Here is a 17,237-nt window from a genome sequence, read left to right as displayed (position 1 = left end):
CGATGAGATGAGGAGGTGGGGGAAGAGGGCTGGAGGGGAGTCTTCTCTCCATTATGATCTGTTCCACTTGCTACTCAACCCTCACTGCAGACCCCCTGTGGCTCACATTTTCTAGAATCCCTTTCTAAAGATAGACAAATATTTTTCCTCTGAAGTTGGGCTTCTTTGGGGGACAAGTTCCAGCCCCACTGGGGGTCTGTGTAACGGGCCAATGAGGGAGATGGAGGTGGGACGTATCGTTTGGGGTCAGTAATGAGGTGTCACTTCAACGGGGAGTAAGCTGGAGCTGCAGGCAACGTGGACTCCAGTTCCAGAGCAGGGGGCGTGGCGGGGGGACTCTGGGGAGATCTGAGTGGGATCCAGCTTCCTGTGGGGATTGTCCTACTGGGGGTTGCACTAGTTTCTCCGTGTGGAGTCATAGCATCAGAATGTCAGACTGGGAAACAGGCCCAGACAAGGAAGGATGTCACACAGCCTTGTTAGACATTGGGACACTGGTTACACGGTCATTCTCTTCTTGCATCATGGGCCACCTTGCCCGTGTCCTCCACTGGCGGAGCTCTCTCCAAGGCGGGGCTCCCTGTTCCCCACCTCTACCCCATCAGTATCACTGAGCGCAGGCAGGACGTGGGGGCAGGGACAAGAGGTGCAAGAAGAAGGAGTGGATGGCACCAGGACTGGTTCTGTCCCCTTGCGGATCCTCTGATCTGAGTCCCCCTTCCTGTACCAGGACCAGGGGCCGGGCAGGTGGGGACCACTCACCTTATCATCCAAAATGGGCTCGCACTGGGAGTAGTTGATGCGTGAGGCCCACGTCCCATTCTCCAAGCATTCTCGGTAGGCATTGCCTATGAAAGATGCCAAGCGCCAAGAGGCGGGTCACTCCCCTCCTCAAGAACACTCCCTGGCGCCCACAGGATAAGGTCTGTATGTCTCAGCCCCTCTAGGATGGGAACTTGAACACACGTCTGAAGGGGCAAGTGAAAGTCATGAATGTGAAATTGCACAGAGGGCTTATCACCCTGGGCAGCTAAAAGGCGTGATTAAGCCCATGTTTGATACGATCTTTGACTAGCCTTTTGTACACTTTCTTTATTTTGTTCAAAACCAGAGCCCATCGTGAGCCCCCGCTCACGCCTGAAGATGCACCACTTTCAGTGAGCTGAATCACTGCCATCCTTCTCGTAATCATTTTATGCTCACAGATCCATACTTTCCCCACCAGAATCAGCACTTGCATTTACATAATAGCCACCGTTTACATAGCATGTGTTTGCCGCATTCCAGGTCCTCTTCCAACTGCTTTGTTTACATCTGCCTGTTCAACCCTCACGGCAATCCTAAGGAGTAGGTACAATATTAATCCCCCCCCCTTTTTGGTCTTTTAGGCAGCAGCATATGGAGGTTCCCAAGCTAGGGGTCCAATCGGAGCTGTAGCTGCCAGCCTACGCCACAGCCACAGCAACGCTAGACCGGAGTCACATCTGCAACCTACACCACAGCTCACAGCAACACCAGATCCTTAACCCACTGAGCAAGGACAGGGATTGAACCTACATCCTCATGGATGCCAGTCAGATTCGTTTCTGCTAAGCCACGACCAATATTAACCCTTTACATAGATGAGGAAACTGAGGCCCAAGGAGATTAAGCCACTTGCCAAGGATGCAAAGATGAGAAGATTCAAGCCCAGAGGTTCTGGCTTCAGGGTTTGTGTTCTTAACCCCTCGGCTAGGGGGCAGTGGTACACAGGAAGGACCACAATTTGGGGAAACAGGGCAGTGCTGCTGACCTTGAGCTGTGGCTGCCTAGAAGACCACTATGGGATCTCTTAATGCTGGGAACCTGCCTCTGTGTTAAAGTTGGAATGTGACATGGAAAAAGACATTTCAGAGCATCAGTGTCTAATGTACAAAAGCATATATTTTTTGTTTTTTGTTTTTGCTTTTTAGGGCTGCAGGTGCAGCACATGGAAATTCCCAGGCTAGGGGTCGAATCAGAGCTGTAGCTGCTGGCCTACACCACAGCCACAGCGATGTGGGATCTGAGCCGTGTCTGTGACCTACACCACAGTTCATGGCAATGCCAGATCCTTAACGCACTTAGTGAGGCCAGGAGTCGAACTCACATCCTCTTGGATACTCGTTGAATTTGTTTCTGCTGCACCACAACAGGGACTCCAAAAATCACGGGTTTTATTGAAGGGGGATGTAAGAAGTTCAAAGAATGCTTATACTTTCTTTAAATCCAAGTTTGACTATCAAGGCCTAGCTCCTTAAGCCACCATCGCCTTCAGGTTGGAGGAACCCCTTGCTCTGGATAACTCCAAAGCCCTTTGCCAGCCACTGCTCAGCATTTGGTCGTGTGTGTACCTTCCCTCCCCCTCCTACTTACAAATTCTAAATGATCTATTGTTCAGGGGTGATTTGTACCAGGGTTCTGCTCTCTGGCTAATGGGCAGTTGTTTGTGGATTTTTCTTTGGGGCTTATGTTAGAATCACAACATAAAGCTAATTAAAATAGATAGTTCACAAAGCACAGAGTCACGGAGCTGGAGGGGGGACTTTGATTGTTTCTAAAAGCAATGAGTTCTGAAATAATTGAGTTACTTAAAAAATCCACTTCCGTTGTGCTGACAGTGAGTTAAAAGCCAGGGATTATTAAAGAGCACTTGCCGAAGAGCAGAAACAGTGGGGGAGATTCTATTAGCCTAATTGTTTTTTAATTTGGTGCGCTGAGGTCGTGGATTTTTCGTATTTGGGATTGTTACCAGCCTATTCCTGCCTTCTGGGCCTGTCAGGTGTCCTCTGGCAGGCCACGCTGAGCCGGGTGTGAGTCAGTCAGGCCAATGCCAGTCTGACGAGGACTCTGACTCCAGGGTGCGGACCTCAGCTTCTTGCCCCCGACCATGGCACTTAATTCCCCTTGTGGGTTTTCTTCCTCTCCAGGGCTGTTTTACTATGGAAAGGTTGTATGCTCCCCCCCCAGCCCCACCCCCGTCCCCTTTGGCTCTGCCTGTAACATGCAGAAGTTCCTGGGCCAGGGACGGAACCCAGGCCATAGCAGTGAGCTGAGCAGTGACATGGGCTCCTTAACCTGCAGAGCCATCAGGGAACTTCTAGAAAGGCTGTCTGTTAGGAGAATGTGATGCGTAGGGTCAGTGATGCTATGGAACTAAAGGACAGAATACAAGGTGAACTGAAAGGACACATGAAAAGGCATCTTGGGGGGGGGTGCTTTTGTAAAATGAATAATCCCTCCCTGACAGGGGTTTGGAGTCCCTCTCAACAGGCCTGTGTGAGGTGAGACAGACCCTGATCCTGGCTCTGGTTCAAAGGGCAGAAAAATTTATCTTCTGTGGATGAGTTCACAGATGTTATCCAGCTTTCCTGAAGTTCGGTGTTAAGCTCCTTCCTCCAGGAAGGCCTCTTTGATTACTCCTACCTTACTCCTGAGCCTCCTCCAATGCCCCACCCTGCCATTCCCTTCAGTCCTGACAGCCTGAGCTCCACACCCCACACCCCAGCCCTTGCTCGTGACCTGACCTGAGTTGTTCAGGTGCGTGAGTCTGGCCTCTCTGATCAGTGCGGGGCTCCCTGAGGGCAGGGCCTCAGAGCACGCATTTCCCAAGTATGATATCTTGTGGCGGTGCTGACCACCGGGTGGGCTTGTGGACAGGAAGGGGTCAGGATAGAGATGCTGCAGATCTGGGGCCCTTCTGGTCTCTTACATCAAGCCCTTGGGGTCCCAAGCTCTGTGGATTCTGCCCCCTCTTTCTTTTTCTGAAGTCCACCCTGGCTCCTGCCCACACCTCCACCCCCTCTCCGGTCATCTTGCCTGGACTGGCACAACAGACTCCATCTTGCCTCCCTGCTTCATCTCTTGCTCCCATTGACTCTCTATCCTCTACTCCATTGCCAGAGAGATTATGTTGATTTCTGATTCGAAGCCATCAGCAGCTTCTTATTGCTCTTGGGAATAAGGTCCAACATTCTTGGTATGCTTTTCAAGGCTCTCGATACTCGGGCCCCAGCCGCACTGTCCTGACCCATCTCCATCACTCCACATGGCAGATGACAGCGGCACTAGCAGGCCTGGCACACACGCGGCTCCATGCGGAACCACGCCTTGAAACACACTGCTCACTTTCACCACGACCCACTGACAAACTCCTACCGATCTTTTAACCTCCGGCTCAAATGCCACCTCCTCCTGGGGGCTTCCCTAACCCCAAAAGTATTGAGCTAGCTCTTCTTTTTCCCCTCTAAATACCTCCTCTGCATCTTCCCATCTCTCGAGACATAGGCCTTCACATGCTATTGCTCTTGAACCATAGCAACACATCCATCTCATATCACATCCAGTACCCACACCCCTCCCATATTACTGAATCACTGCACAAAGTGACATTCATCTTGACCACAGCTCTACTATTTTTCTTTCTGTTCTTTTCTAATGAACTATATTTACTTTATGTACAAATGCTAGCCACAACCCACCACATTTACTTCACAATCCACAATTGTACTCCCTAAGTTTGAAAAAGAAAAACCTCTTTTAAAGCATATGCCATAATTCACTATGGGCTTCATCTCTTTGGAATTGATCCTTCTTTTCTTTGCTACTGAACTTGAGCTCCCAGGGGGGCAGACAAGTAGGCAGAAACCATACTGGAGTCAACAGCTTCCCCACCGCCCAGGAGTGAGCCATCGAGTACACGTGGGCTGAATCAAATTGGCTCAGGCTTGCTGAAACCTTGGAAAGCAGGGTCTGAGATGTGGGATGTAGTGGCGAGAGGGGGCAATGCCTGGGAAGGAGGCTGTGGCTACAGGCACTGGGTACCAGGGGACTGGAAGACAGATGTTCATAGCGCTTCTAGGGAGCTGGCTAATGAGGACATGGAGCCCTCATGCACAGCCTTGGACAAGAGACAGTAAGACAGGAAGAGTCCCCCCCCACCCCGTGGAAACCACAGGAAGATGGGCACAGCAAGTCTGAGGGCAGGTGGTCAGGGCAGAATTGTGGGGTGGGTGCCTGTTACCATAGCAACGCAGGTGTCCCTGCTGAAGATCGATGCTGGTGGTGTGCAGTCTAGCCTGCCAGGGGCAGCGGGGTCTGGAAGATGCAGGCAAGGTCTTCTCTTCCAGGGCTCTGTGGTCTGGGAAGCCTGGCCCCTGCAGTGTGCCAGGACTCTGCCCCCAGAGTGGCGCTGGTCTGCTGAAAGCCCCATTACAATGGGCTCCCCATTTCAGAGGCTCACACTTTGATACGAGTTTCTGGAGCCTGGCTGGGAGAAGAGGCAAGCCTACATTCTAGCCTTAGTTTTGTCTCTGGCTGATTAAGTGACTTTGGTTCAATCCTGTCCCTCTTGGCTTCAGTGTTCCCCACTCAGAAAAAGTAATGTAAACTGCTTCTCATTGATGCTATTGGCATCTCAGGTGGGTCAAGTATTTGTTGCAGGGTCTTTTCAATCCACTAAATGCCAGTAGTACCCTCAAGCCATTGTGACAACCCCAAACATCTATACATCACTTTTAAGCACTCCCTAGGTCCGCATGTCTATCCCTGATAGTCAAAGTGGTGACACATGGCAGGTGTGGACCACAAGGGACCACTCTTGGTGGGAGTTAGGAAGGAGAGAGCACAAGAGGTAGGGGATGAGTGGGGCTCTGGTGGAGGGACAACAACGTGGTCAGGGATGTCTGGAAAGAAAGTGACAAGAAGTGAGGGTGGGAAGATGCTGGCAGGAGATGGGAAGGGCCAGAAGCAGTAGTTCCTGAAGGCATGAGGTCCCTGAAGCTTTCGGTACCATGGACAGCAGAACAATCCCACTCCCCACTTCCCACCACAAACGCAGGTGGGGACCTTGGGAAGCTCCCAAGATCAAACACCCCCACCCCCACATTCTGCCCAAGGCTGTGGGCCCAGCCCAAGAAGGTCAAACTAATTCACACCCCTCTTCAAGGCCCAGCTTCAGTCCTAGTCCTTCCAGGTGCCTCCAGGATGGCTCCAGCCCCTGGAGGGCTCAGCTAGCTTAGCTCATGCTGGGTCGGGAAGGTTCTCTCACTGATTTCTTCTGAGTCGTGCTTTCCCAGCTATCTATGGGGGGTGGGGGGAGGTTGGGCAAGGCTCAGGTCACCCTCTCCTCTGGTCCTTTCTTAAAGGCTACCCACAGCTGAGCACACAGGAGCTCAGGATGGACCAAGGTGGTGCAGTTGTTGAGGTGACTGGGGAACTCCAATTGAGAATGAGAGGCTCCGAGTGAGCCGAGAGGACGGTCTGCCCCCTCCGATGCCCAGGCTCTGCCATGCGGCATGGCAAATGCAAAACAGTCCCACATGCAGGAGGCATCTCGAGTCTCACGCTCACGCTGCAGGTAGGCTGAGCCCCACTGCCAGAACTGCTGACATGGTAAGTCCATCACCTCGTGGGGTGGGGGCGTCGGTCTGAAGTAGCACATCTAGCATCCTCTAGATTCCAGGCAAGAAGGGCATTGGAAGCTGAGGCAGCAGGAATCTCCTTGGGAACTTAAAAGGGGGAGGAAACTGGAGCTCCTCAGCAGGTTAAGGACCTGACATCTCTGTGAGGATGCGGATTCAATCCCTGGCCTTGCTCAGCTTGCCACAAGCTGCAGCACAGGTTGCAGATACGGCTCAGATCTGGCTGTTGCTGTGGCTGTGGCATCGGTTGGCAGCTGCAGCTCAGATTCCACTCCCGCCTGAGAACGTCCAGATGCTGCAGGTGTGGCCTTAAAAGAGAAACGAAAGAGGGGGAAGCAACTTTTCCCTCACTTGGTTTAAAGAATCCCGAGGAGGGAGAGGCGTGCCCAGGGTCACCAGCAATGAAGAGGCAGAACTAGTTCTCTCTCCCCGGGACACTTTTTCATGGGAGACCCTGGAGTCAGTGTTTCTAGAAGGGAGAGGCTCTCCAGCTACCCTGTGTTCCAGAAGACAGTTGTGTCATCCCTGCTGTGTCCTAGCCACTTAGGGTCTGGACCCCCAGATCGGAAAATGCCTGAGGGGCCCCATATCCCCGCTCAGTCCCCTCACTGCCTCTCCCTGGAGCTGGACCACTCCAGACCCAGCCATCTCCTTCTCGTCTGGCTTGGGGCCCTGCTGGAAAGCTCTGACCTTCACCTTAGGTCACTTTTCTTACCCTTTGTGGGAAAAATCTACGACCTGGACCAGGCAGTGGACAGGACAAACTTCTTTTCACCTTCAATTAAAAGACCATTTGAGAAAACATAGCTCAGCCATCGTGCCAACAGCACTGTTTTCCTGAGCTTCCCAAACAAGGTGTGTCTCCCTGAGTTAACACTCCTGCATGGCTCCGGTGCTGCTGCAGCTAACTAGGCGGGTGTGCTCTGGGGCCCAGCTTGAGGGTTCCTGTCCTGATCCAGATGGGATTACAGCTCCCTGGTGGGGGTGGAGGTGGGGGCAGCTGGTGGCGCTCACCCAAGCTCAGAACCAACCACTCAAGTGTGAAACCAGTCTGCTGGGCTGAGAGACAGGGAATCTGCCATCATCAACCCAGTCATCCGGTTGGGAAGGGCCTCCCCAGGGCCATCTGCTTGTGACATCTGGGACGAGAGAAGGGAACTTCCTTCCCATTTCTTCAGTGTTGCGTGGACACTGCTCTCCAGGCCCCCCTGTCCACTCTGGATGTCCCAAAGCCTTCAGCTCCCTGTTTCCCAAGGGCTTTTCAGCCATGATACGCTTCCATCCTTGAGTAGGCATGGCAGGTAAACGTCTACACTAACGGCAGACAGTGAGGAAGCTGAGTCAGGAGGCACGAAGCAGTTCAATGGAGACCACGCTGGGCCCAGGAAAAAGGGAAGAGGTGTGATGGTGTGAGAGCCCTGGCCTCCCCCGGGAAGGGGCAAGTGGGAGGAGGAGGCTGCCCCCTGCTCCGGCCTCTGTTGGGCAGGGCTTCCTCCTTCTGGTCATCCCTAGCAACGCTCGTCACCATGACGCTGCCTGCAGAGGGAGGAGAGAAGGACCCCGGCGCAGAGGCTGCTGTGGAGCAGAGGACGTCAGGGGAAGGGGGCCACGGGGACTCATCCAGCTCACTGCCCGCCTCCCACAGAGATATTGAAGCCCAAAGAGAAGAACCTGACCAGAAGCGAGACACACAGAATTAGACCTGGCTTCCCTAGTTTCTATGACCTGATGGCAGTGGCGGAGGGGGGGGAGGTCTGAAGACATCTCTGGCTGGCAGAATCCTATATCCTCCTGTGAACACAGGGCTCTCTAGAGCCCACGGGGCTGCTTCTCTCCAGAGGCTTTTGGGGATCAGACCCTCTAAGTATAGACAGGCTGCTGCCTCCTAAGACATCACCCAGAGACCCTAGAAGTGCAGTGCTTCTCAGGGATGACAGGAGGCCACAGCACCCCAGAATGAGGAAAACCTTCCGTGGCGTGAGTGGGACCCTCAAGAACACGATCCCAGGATGTGACTACTCAGACCCCAGACCACCCTCTACCTGCCTTGTTGAAAATAGCCCAGCTGTGCATGGGGAGCCAAGGCAGCGTTGTCTCCCAGCCATGACAGGGCCCATGTGGTCAGTACACAGATAAGGAAACCTCGGCTTGGATGGGGTGGGCCTGCCCATTACTCAGGGAATCACAGCACAGCCAGGACTTAGATGGGCTCAGGTGAAGCTGGATCTGGGCTCCTCTTGCTGTTACGCACCCCAAGCCCCACCTCTGCGGATACAGTAAAAGGAAATCCCGGCCAGACTCTAGAGCACCTGCTTTGAGGTGGGTGAACTGCATGTGCGGCCCTTTGGGGCGGTCTCTGAGAGTCACAGAGAGGGGGTGGCGCTTTGCTGTGGAGGTGCCAGGGCCTGCTGGTATTGCCAGGGCTGTAGGCAGAAGTGGGCAAGGAAGGATTCTGCAGACTCTGACTTCACGAGCAGGAGGGAGGGGAGGACAGGGACAAGGTCAGCGTTCCCAGTCAATCTGGATTCAGATTTAGAACATCAAGCAGCATCCTTCCAGAGTATTCTAGTCCTTATCATGATGCTATGGACTAGCAATGGGGGCTCTAATGCTAACAGAACTGAGGCCTATGGTCTGGCATTCAAGGTCTCCATAACCTGGCCTCTGTTCCCTCTACCCACCTCACCTCCCCACCTCTGTTCCCATGCTCCCTTCCACCCGACACATCACTGGCCCAATTTTCCAAGGCCCTGTTCCACAGCACTTCCTCCATGAAGTCTTCCCAGCTTGCTTCCCTCTCCCCTCTTTTGTAATCAACCATCTCCCACGTACTCCTGCAGCCTGGGTTGTGCTATTTCAATGAAGAGCAAATATCAAAAAGTTCTCTTTTGGGAGTTCCTGTTGTGCCTCAGTGGTAATGAAACCGACTAGTATCCATGAGGACGCAGGTTCGATCCCTGGCCTTGCTCAGTTGGTTAAGGATCCAGTGTTGCCATGAGCTTCAGTGTAGGTCCCAGAAATGGCTTGGATCTGGTGTTGCAGTGGCTGTGGTGTAGGTCAGCAGCCACAGCTCTGATTCCACCCCTAGCCTGGAAACTTCCACATGCTGTGGGTGCGGCCCTAAAACACAAACAAACAAAGTTGTCTTTAAGAATCTGTCTCTCTCTCTAGAACAGAAGCCCCTAGAAGTTGGGCTTGAGTCTTATGCCTCTTGGAAGAGCTTGTTAGTGGAGAGAGGGCAACACACTCACAAACCCAATAAGAGGTGAGCCTGGTCAGGGAAAGGGCCTTAAGTGGCTGGAGGATTCCTGGGGAGGGGACACAGTCAGGGGGTGGCTGCACCTCTGGTCTTCTCTGAGATGAAAGGTCCTTAGGCAGAGGGACAGCTGAAACCCCACTGTTACACTTCTCAGCTGTCCGGGCCCCACACCTGCAGAGGTAGAAAATGCTAGAGCATGGGTCATGAGCTCCCCGAGCCAGCAGAGGCTATTCCGGGCCGTGGCTTTCAGTGGGACCCCGGGCAAGTGCCTTCCTCTCTGGACCGGTCATTTCCCAGCCTTAAGCAGCAGGGCTGAGAGGGGAGGGTGGACTGAGCACCAACAGCCCCGCAGCTGGGAAGCAGTGAGGTGTCTGGGTGACCAGGGGGCCATCCTTTTCTGCTGTCTCTCCTCCTGGCTCCCTCAGCCAGACCTGGCCATGGCATATCTGTCCCACTTCCCCTCTCTCCCAGCAGGGGACAGTTCTCATGCACTGGTAACTTCTGACCCTTCCACAGCCTCAGGCTTCAGGGTGTGGTTGGGTCTCCCTGGAGACTGCGCCCACCGACCTGAGTTTCTGGAGCCCCCGCTTCTATTCCTCTGCTTTCTATCTGGGACCCTCTCTGAGGCTCCACATTAGCACCAGGCCTGCCCTTGGCAAATGTGATGTCCCCACGGCTTTAAGACCTTCAAAAGCCACAAGAGCCTGCTGTCTAGCACAGGGGACTGTATCTAATCACTTGTGATGGAACATGATGGAGGATACCGTGAGAAAAAGAATGGATGTAGATGTGTGTCTGGGTCACGTTGCTGTGCCGCGGAAATTGACAGAACATTGCAAATCAACTATAAAAGATTAAATTGAATTAAAATTTAAAAAACCCCTTCAAGACCCACTCCTACCCCAGCCAGGAAACCTTCCGGGAGTGCTCCAGTGTCCACCAGCCCCTCTTTCCCATCGCTGATGGTTGGTTTGTGTGAACCTGGTTTTGGGGTGGCCTGGGCTCAGCCTTTCTCGCCACCCCCGTCTCCTCAGCACAAACAAGCAGACCCTGCGGCTGGCAACCTCCTCGTTCACGTGTTTCCATTTTAACACAACCAGGGCTTCAGCACGTCTTTACAGTGGGGTTCTGGGAAGCGGGACCCCAGTCCTCCCCATGGGGTAGGGTTCAATGGGGTGTCTCTTCTCCTGTCCTTGCAGATGTTGCAACCACAGCTGGCCCGCCATTCGCAGCAGGACATGGTGGGAGCCTGAGGCCAAGGAGCCGAGGCTGAGCCGAGCCGGGCTTAGTGATTCTGCAGGGGGAAGATGCCCTTGCCCACGAGGCAGCAGGACCCTCCTTTGCAGCCTCGAGGACCATGGGGACAGGGAAAGTCCAGGGTGGGCAGATAGGATGAGGGATGGGAGGAGAGAGAGACGGTGGAGAGGGAAGATGGATGGAGGGAGGGAGAGAGAGCGACACAGCAGACAAGAGAGAGACAGTCGCAGAGACATATACACAGAAAGAGACGGAAAGAAAATACACCCAGAGACAGAGACAGAATCACACAAAAATAGCAACAGAGACAAAGCCACGGAGACAGAGAGCAACAGAGAGCGTCGCACACAGAAAGATGGGCAGAGGCGCCGAATGGCGAGAGGTGGGAGGAACATGGAACACAGCGCCCACCTCCGGCCAAACCAGCCACTGCTGCTAATCGCCTTCCCCTCTCCCAACCGACAGGGCAACCGAGGCCCAGGAAGGGGGTGGGACTAGCCCTGGGTTCTACTGCGTATGGACCTTATGATAATGCTGGGGGGGGGGGCACGATTTGAAGTTGCTTCCCCTGTGGGCTCAGGGACAACCTGGGGGAAGCAGAGGACACCTTCTGCCACAGAGCTGAAATGCCAGGCCCCCACCTTCCTGGAGCTGGGGGCCCAAAGCTCCACTCCCCCCACCCCATCCGATGCACTGCCCTGAGGGAATCAGTGAGCTCTGGGCCCACACAGTGGAGATGGGGAAACTTCCTGGGAACCAAGCTTAAGAACCCACGGCAGTGGTGACAGCAGAGCTGTGGTCTTTCTGGTGGCCAGGGCTCATGGAGCTGTCAGGTCCCACTCAGGGAGAGTAAGAGTTTCTCACAGGGCCAGCTCTGCCCTGAGTCCTTGCCTGGGGACCCCATATTCAGTTCTCTACCCACCTAGTAATTCCATAAGCTCCCCGACATCCTTTCGACAAACTCCTTCTCTTTTTTAACCCCGCAGCGCAGAACTGCTTTTGAGAGGCAGCAGAGCCTGTGTTCAATCCTTATTCTGTTTCAAGCTGTGTGACTTTGAGAAAGCTGCTTAACTGCTCTGTGCCTCAGTTTCCCCATGTGTAACATGAGGATAAAATATTATGGCTCTGTCATCAGGTGAGTGTAAGGATTAATGAATTAACAAGGTCAATGTAAGGATTAATGAATTAACAAGGTCAAACGACAGTCCAGAACTCAGAAACTAGGCCACTGAAGCAGCGGTGTAGGCGGTAGGAAGACCCCTGGAAGGGACTCAGACACATGGACACAACTTAGTTCTCTCATGGACTAGCACATGTGACCTTGGCCAAGTCTCTTCCCTTGGCCATCTTCGCTGTATCTGGAAATAGTCTCTGGGCAAGAATAACAGCGCTGACTCGGCCTCCCGCCCTCCCTAAACTGTAGCTGTTAGCGAAGCACACAGGGACTCCTGACACCTTGTCTCCAGCCCCAGGCGCTCTGCTGGGCTTTCACCATCCAGCCAACTGCATCCTCTCTGCTCCCACAGCCTCCACTTGACCTGGGTCAGTTACAGTAGCCTTTTGATCCCTCCTCTTGCCTCCAGAGACTCTGGACCCCAAAGCTGAGCTCCTCCGCTCATGAGGTCCCCCGAGCTCCCCCCCCCACCAAAGGTGAAGCCCTCTGCAATGCCCTGTGCCATCCCCCCGCCCCCCATATCCACCCATCTGGTCTCATCTGCTTCTTGCTCCTACTTCCTGTGCTCCACACAACACTGGCCAGTCCTCAGGCGCAAAGTAGATCCCAGCTCTTCTCCCAAACCTACTACATGTCATCTGCTAAGACCCCACCTGTCCCCAGAAGTCCAGCTCAGAGGGCTAAGCCCTCCCTGGTCCTGCAGGGTGAAGGGAGGAGTCTTTTCTTGTCCCTCTGAGTCCTACTCACAAACTCTCTCTCACAGAGGTAGTGCTGCCTGGCGGTAAGTATGAGAGCTCTGGATCCCCTGCCCACACTGGTGCGTGGGAGCTGATGATCACCTTGAAATGTTCCCTTGTGTCTCTGAGCCTCAGTTTCCTCATCTGCAGCATGGGCATAAGAGCAGTACCTATCCCAGGGGGCTGTGAGAAGGCAGGAACGAGGGGGATCATGCTACAAAGCTCTTCTGGTAACTGGCACCTGGACAATCACCCACTCTTGGGGGCTTTGTGGCCGATTCTCTCTGCTCGGCTCAGTGGACTAAAAGTTCACAAGGTCTGATGCTTAAGCTGCCATCCTCCTCTAGCAATGCCCACCTTCTAAAGCATGAGCTTCCATGGGGGTCTGGCTGCAGCACAGCCAAAGTGGGCAGAAAAGGAGCTGGGATCTTTCCTCCTCTTCCCCTGGGCTTCTCCTAGGAGCTCTTTTCCTTCCTGTGTCCCTCTTTCCACAGGAAAGATTCCACTGGAAAGGCAAACAGAGCAGGAGGAAGCAGTGGCCGGGAGGCAGGGGAGGAGAGAAATCAATCACCGCATTGCCATTGCCATTAGCTGCCTCTGCTCTTCCCAGCGCGGCTGGGGCTGGCCTGCGGGTTAGTGGCCACACTGCTCCTGCTCCCACCGTCTCCCATCATCTCCCACCGTCTCCCACTGTCTCCCATTCCCCAGCAGTCAGAGGGCTGGCAGCGCATTAGTCCAAATCAAGAAAACTGTTCATCACTAAGAGGGGGGCCAACTGGCACTGCACTGGTCAACCTCGGGGGCTCCCTGACCTTTCTTCAGCTTCTCATTTGACATGAGGGGAGTGGGGGTCTGGTGTCCCTGGCACCTCCTGTCCATCCTCCCCACCCCGCTTCCCCCTTCCTCCCCCAATTCCACGGCCCCCTTGCACTCCCCCACTAGGGCATTAATCACTCTGTATTTATTCCTTTCATCTGTTGCAGTTGTGAGTGAGGGCCTCAATGCCAATGCAGTGGCTGGCACATAGTAGCTGTTCAATAAACGGATTGAATACTGGGCTCAGCTTGGCTAGGAAGAAAAGACCCAGGCCATCCATGCCCTCGGGGCTCCTGGCTGGCTGCGGAGCAAGGGGACAGCTCAGGCTGGGGTAGCAAGCAGAGCAGAGCTGCCTCAGGTCCACAGGCTGTGTAGGGTGGTGGCGCCTCATCACCTCACTTAGCAATCAGTCTCCAGGCTCAGACTGAATCAGAGACCCTGACCTGTACTGTCCCATCCCACCCCGCTCGCAAGATCCTAAAAATACAGTTTTATAACCTCAGGACTGGGAAGGGGCACGGAAGCCATTCCTGCTGTTTGCGCATCTCCTGGGCTGGGACCTCCCCTGCACTCAGGGCGTCTGTTTTAATCACGGATAGGAAGCACAGTCAGACGACACAGAAATGTTCCTTGGCAGCCCTGCTGCCTCTCCCACCTCCTTGCATCAGAGGCACCCCTGCCCTTGGACTCCTCTGAGCACAGCTGCCCTCTGGGCCCACCACAGTGTTCCTCCTCCAGGGTGTGGACAGGGGGATGCTCCTTAGCATCAGATGCCTGTGAGGACGTCCAGCCCTCTAACCTTCTCACTGGGTGAAGGCCTGAGCTTGGGCAGGCTTGTGCGTGTATGTGTGTGTGTTTGTAGAGGACCTGTGCCACTGTTCAGACACACATTCAGAGAGAGGTTGCTACCATGTTTCCAAGATGAGGAGCTTCAGACAAAAACAGGTGCCGTGCCCCCTCCAGTGTCTCAGAAGGCTCTTTGCTCGTGGGGTGGGGCTGGAGATATGAGTGGCCATTCAGGGTGGGCTAGTGATTGCTGCTCCCCACTGCCTCACAAGACACTCCCACTTGGCCCCCATCAGACCTTCCACAGGGATTTCTCAGGCCTGTGCCACTCCCAGAGCCCACACTGCACGACCCCACCTGCAACCTCTTCTGCCATCTCCCCAGACTGTCGAGTCAGCCAGTGATTTGCCGGGAGGAAGGAGGGCACAGGCTGTTCCCCCAGGGGGGTGGGGGGTGGTGGTCCTGATTCAGACACCTTGCATCACCTGGGTAGCAGGAGTAACACTGCCCACCTGCCCCTGACTCACAGCCCAGAGGGCCTGTCTGGGGACATCCGGGTAGGAAAGAGGATGCACGCCACACTCTGGTCCAGAAATGTCTATGCTTTGCATACGTTCCCAACACAAGACGCACCCCACCTTTCCTGCCTCCAGTTCTCCTCTTCCCTAGCAGAGCCTGATGGCTGCCCTCACCCTGACCGTGTAGATGGCCCCCTCCCAACCGCCCCGGGGGAAGTGAGGGGGGAGGGAAATTGGCTAAACAAAAGGAACCCCAATGGGGAAACTTCAGGCACCCAGAATATATAATGTGAGAGAGATTTATCTTCAAAAGAAAGTATTTCCTTCTCCCTTCCTGGGCTCTCAGCGCATGGAGCACGAGAATCGTGGGCAAGTCACTGCCTTACTGAGGTCTGAAGCTACAGGGGGGTAGGGGCAGACAGCGCCCCGGTACTCTAAGGGGTCTTTTTAACGCCAGCGGTATGAGGTGCCATGGCCCTCGGCGGTCTTCAACGCTTGGTCAGGAGCCCTTGCCGCTCTGTAAACCGCCCTCCTGGGAGGCGGGTGTAGAGCCCGCGGCAGAGGGTCCGGGGGGCACTCACGGGTCGTGTTGTACTTGATGCCGTTGAAGTACTCAGGGCACGGCCTCTCCACCAGGGCTCCGGCCGCGCTCCGGGGCCAGCACGTCCCGATCTGGTCCAAGGTCGTGTTGCAGTAGAAGTAGGGACCTGGCGACGGGAGAGCGCGGAGCGGGGCTCAGAGGGGGTGCTGGGGGCGTGGGGCGCCGCAGGACGTAGGGCGCCGGGAGCGCGGGGCCCTGGGCGCACCCAGCGCGCCAGGGAAGGAACCCGCGCCGCCCCGGTCCGCTCGCCTCCTGCCTACCCTCGGGGTCCAGGGACATCCCCCAACCGTCCAAGAGCAGCTCTTCGGCCAGAGCCAGGCTGCAGTTGGCCTCCAGCAGGCTGTGGAGCAGCGCCGCGTCCATTGCCCCGGAGCCGCGCGCCCGGAGGGAGTGTGAGTGTGCGCTCGGCTTGGCAGCCGGGGGCTGGGTTCGAGAGTGAGAGGTCGAGAGGGGTCTGAGTCCTGGTCCTGCCAGCTCAGCCCCGACCTGCCAGGCAGCCTCCGGGCGCTGCGCCCGAAGCTGCCAAGTCTGGACCTCAGCGGAGAGGAGATGCGGAGCGCACGGAGCTGCGAGTCCACCCGCTCGGTCGCGGCCAATGGCGGTATCGGGGGCGGGGCCGGGTGGCTCCTCTCCTCGGGGCCGAAGCTTCCGCCCCCGGCCCACCCGCCTGTCCCGAGCCGCCTTCGAAGGCTCCGCCAAAGGCTGGGGGAGGGCGGCGGGGATAGAGAGGGTGGGCCTAGGGCGGCTGAATGCCCTGTCCAAGGATGGCAGGTTCCGGGGCTGCAGAGGGCAGCGAAGCGCGCCCGCCCGCGAAGGAATCAGAACTGGGTGCCCACCGAGCCAGAATTGGGTGGCTGGAGGCCTGAGGGTTTTTTCTCCCCGAGTGAGGTCACGGGAAGAGGGAGCAGGGGGAGCAGAGAGTCCACGTGCAGAGCCGCCCTCTAGAAAAGTTCCGGTGGCCTCTGGGAAGGAAGTGGATTGGAGGGGCTTCGAGGGAAGCACTGGGCCACCGGAAGAGTCTAGTGAGATCAAGCGGCCTGAACAGTGCAGACCTGGGCCAGGTCTGGGATGGAGAGGGATTTGGGAGAACCAGCCCTGGTGAGGCGGGACCGGAGAGAGGAGTGGGTGGGTGGCTTCCAACAGGAGCCAGGGGGCAGGGATGATCTCAGGTCTCCGGCTTGGAGAGAAAGTGGCTGAAATTATCTGGAGGACTTCAAAAGGGAATAAAGTGAGAACCCCTCTTCCTCAGGGCTTGGGCAGGGCCATCTGGAACTCTCGTGTGTGTGTGTGTGTGTGTGTGTGTGTGTGTGTGTGTGTGTGTGTGTGTGTGTGTAGGGGAGACCAGGCCTCACAGCAAGTGCGGAGGAGCTAAAAACCTTTATCTGGAATTTGTCCAGGCCCCTCAGAGCTGCCTGTTCCATAATTTGCCAAATGCCAACACTGGGTCGCTGCTCATGCCGGCTGAGCAGGGGAATCTGGAGACAAGGGCTGGGGTATAGTTCACCTCATCTCAGGCTAGGTTCTGGTCTGCCTCTGCCTGTACTCTCTCTGCATGTCCCCCAATTCTCACCTCTTCTGGGGCAGCTTCTCCACCAGTGAAATGTTCTCAGACACCCCTCCCAGCCCAGAGAATCTCCAGTTCCGAGTTC

The 17,237-nt window shown here is 55.4% G+C and overlaps 1 protein-coding gene across 8 annotated transcripts in view; it reads right to left on the bottom strand.

The window, feature by feature from the left end:
- The window catches only part of CRHR2 (corticotropin releasing hormone receptor 2), a 44,280-nt gene that overhangs the window by 13,391 nt on the left and 13,652 nt on the right, over nucleotides 1–17,237 (bottom strand). For 6 of the 8 annotated variants that reach the window (XM_047763608.1, XM_047763605.1, XM_047763607.1 and 3 more), the window contains exons 3-4: nucleotides 15,569–15,694; nucleotides 763–848 (exon numbers count right to left, since the gene is read on the bottom strand). In XM_047763608.1, the coding sequence (XP_047619564.1) occupies nucleotides 763–848; nucleotides 15,569–15,694 (212 nt within the window). Of the gene's footprint in view, nucleotides 1–762; nucleotides 849–15,568; nucleotides 15,695–15,848; nucleotides 16,130–17,237 lie in introns of those variants that run through there. The other 2 variants (XM_047763613.1, XM_047763612.1) reach the window with 2 other exon arrangements.

Source organism: Phacochoerus africanus, chromosome 16 (genome assembly GCF_016906955.1).
Source record: "Phacochoerus africanus isolate WHEZ1 chromosome 16, ROS_Pafr_v1, whole genome shotgun sequence".
NCBI classification, from domain to species: Eukaryota; Metazoa; Chordata; class Mammalia; order Artiodactyla; family Suidae; genus Phacochoerus; species Phacochoerus africanus.
Note: the sequence above shows the minus strand (reverse complement) of the source record. Positions and strands in the feature narration are given on the sequence as shown.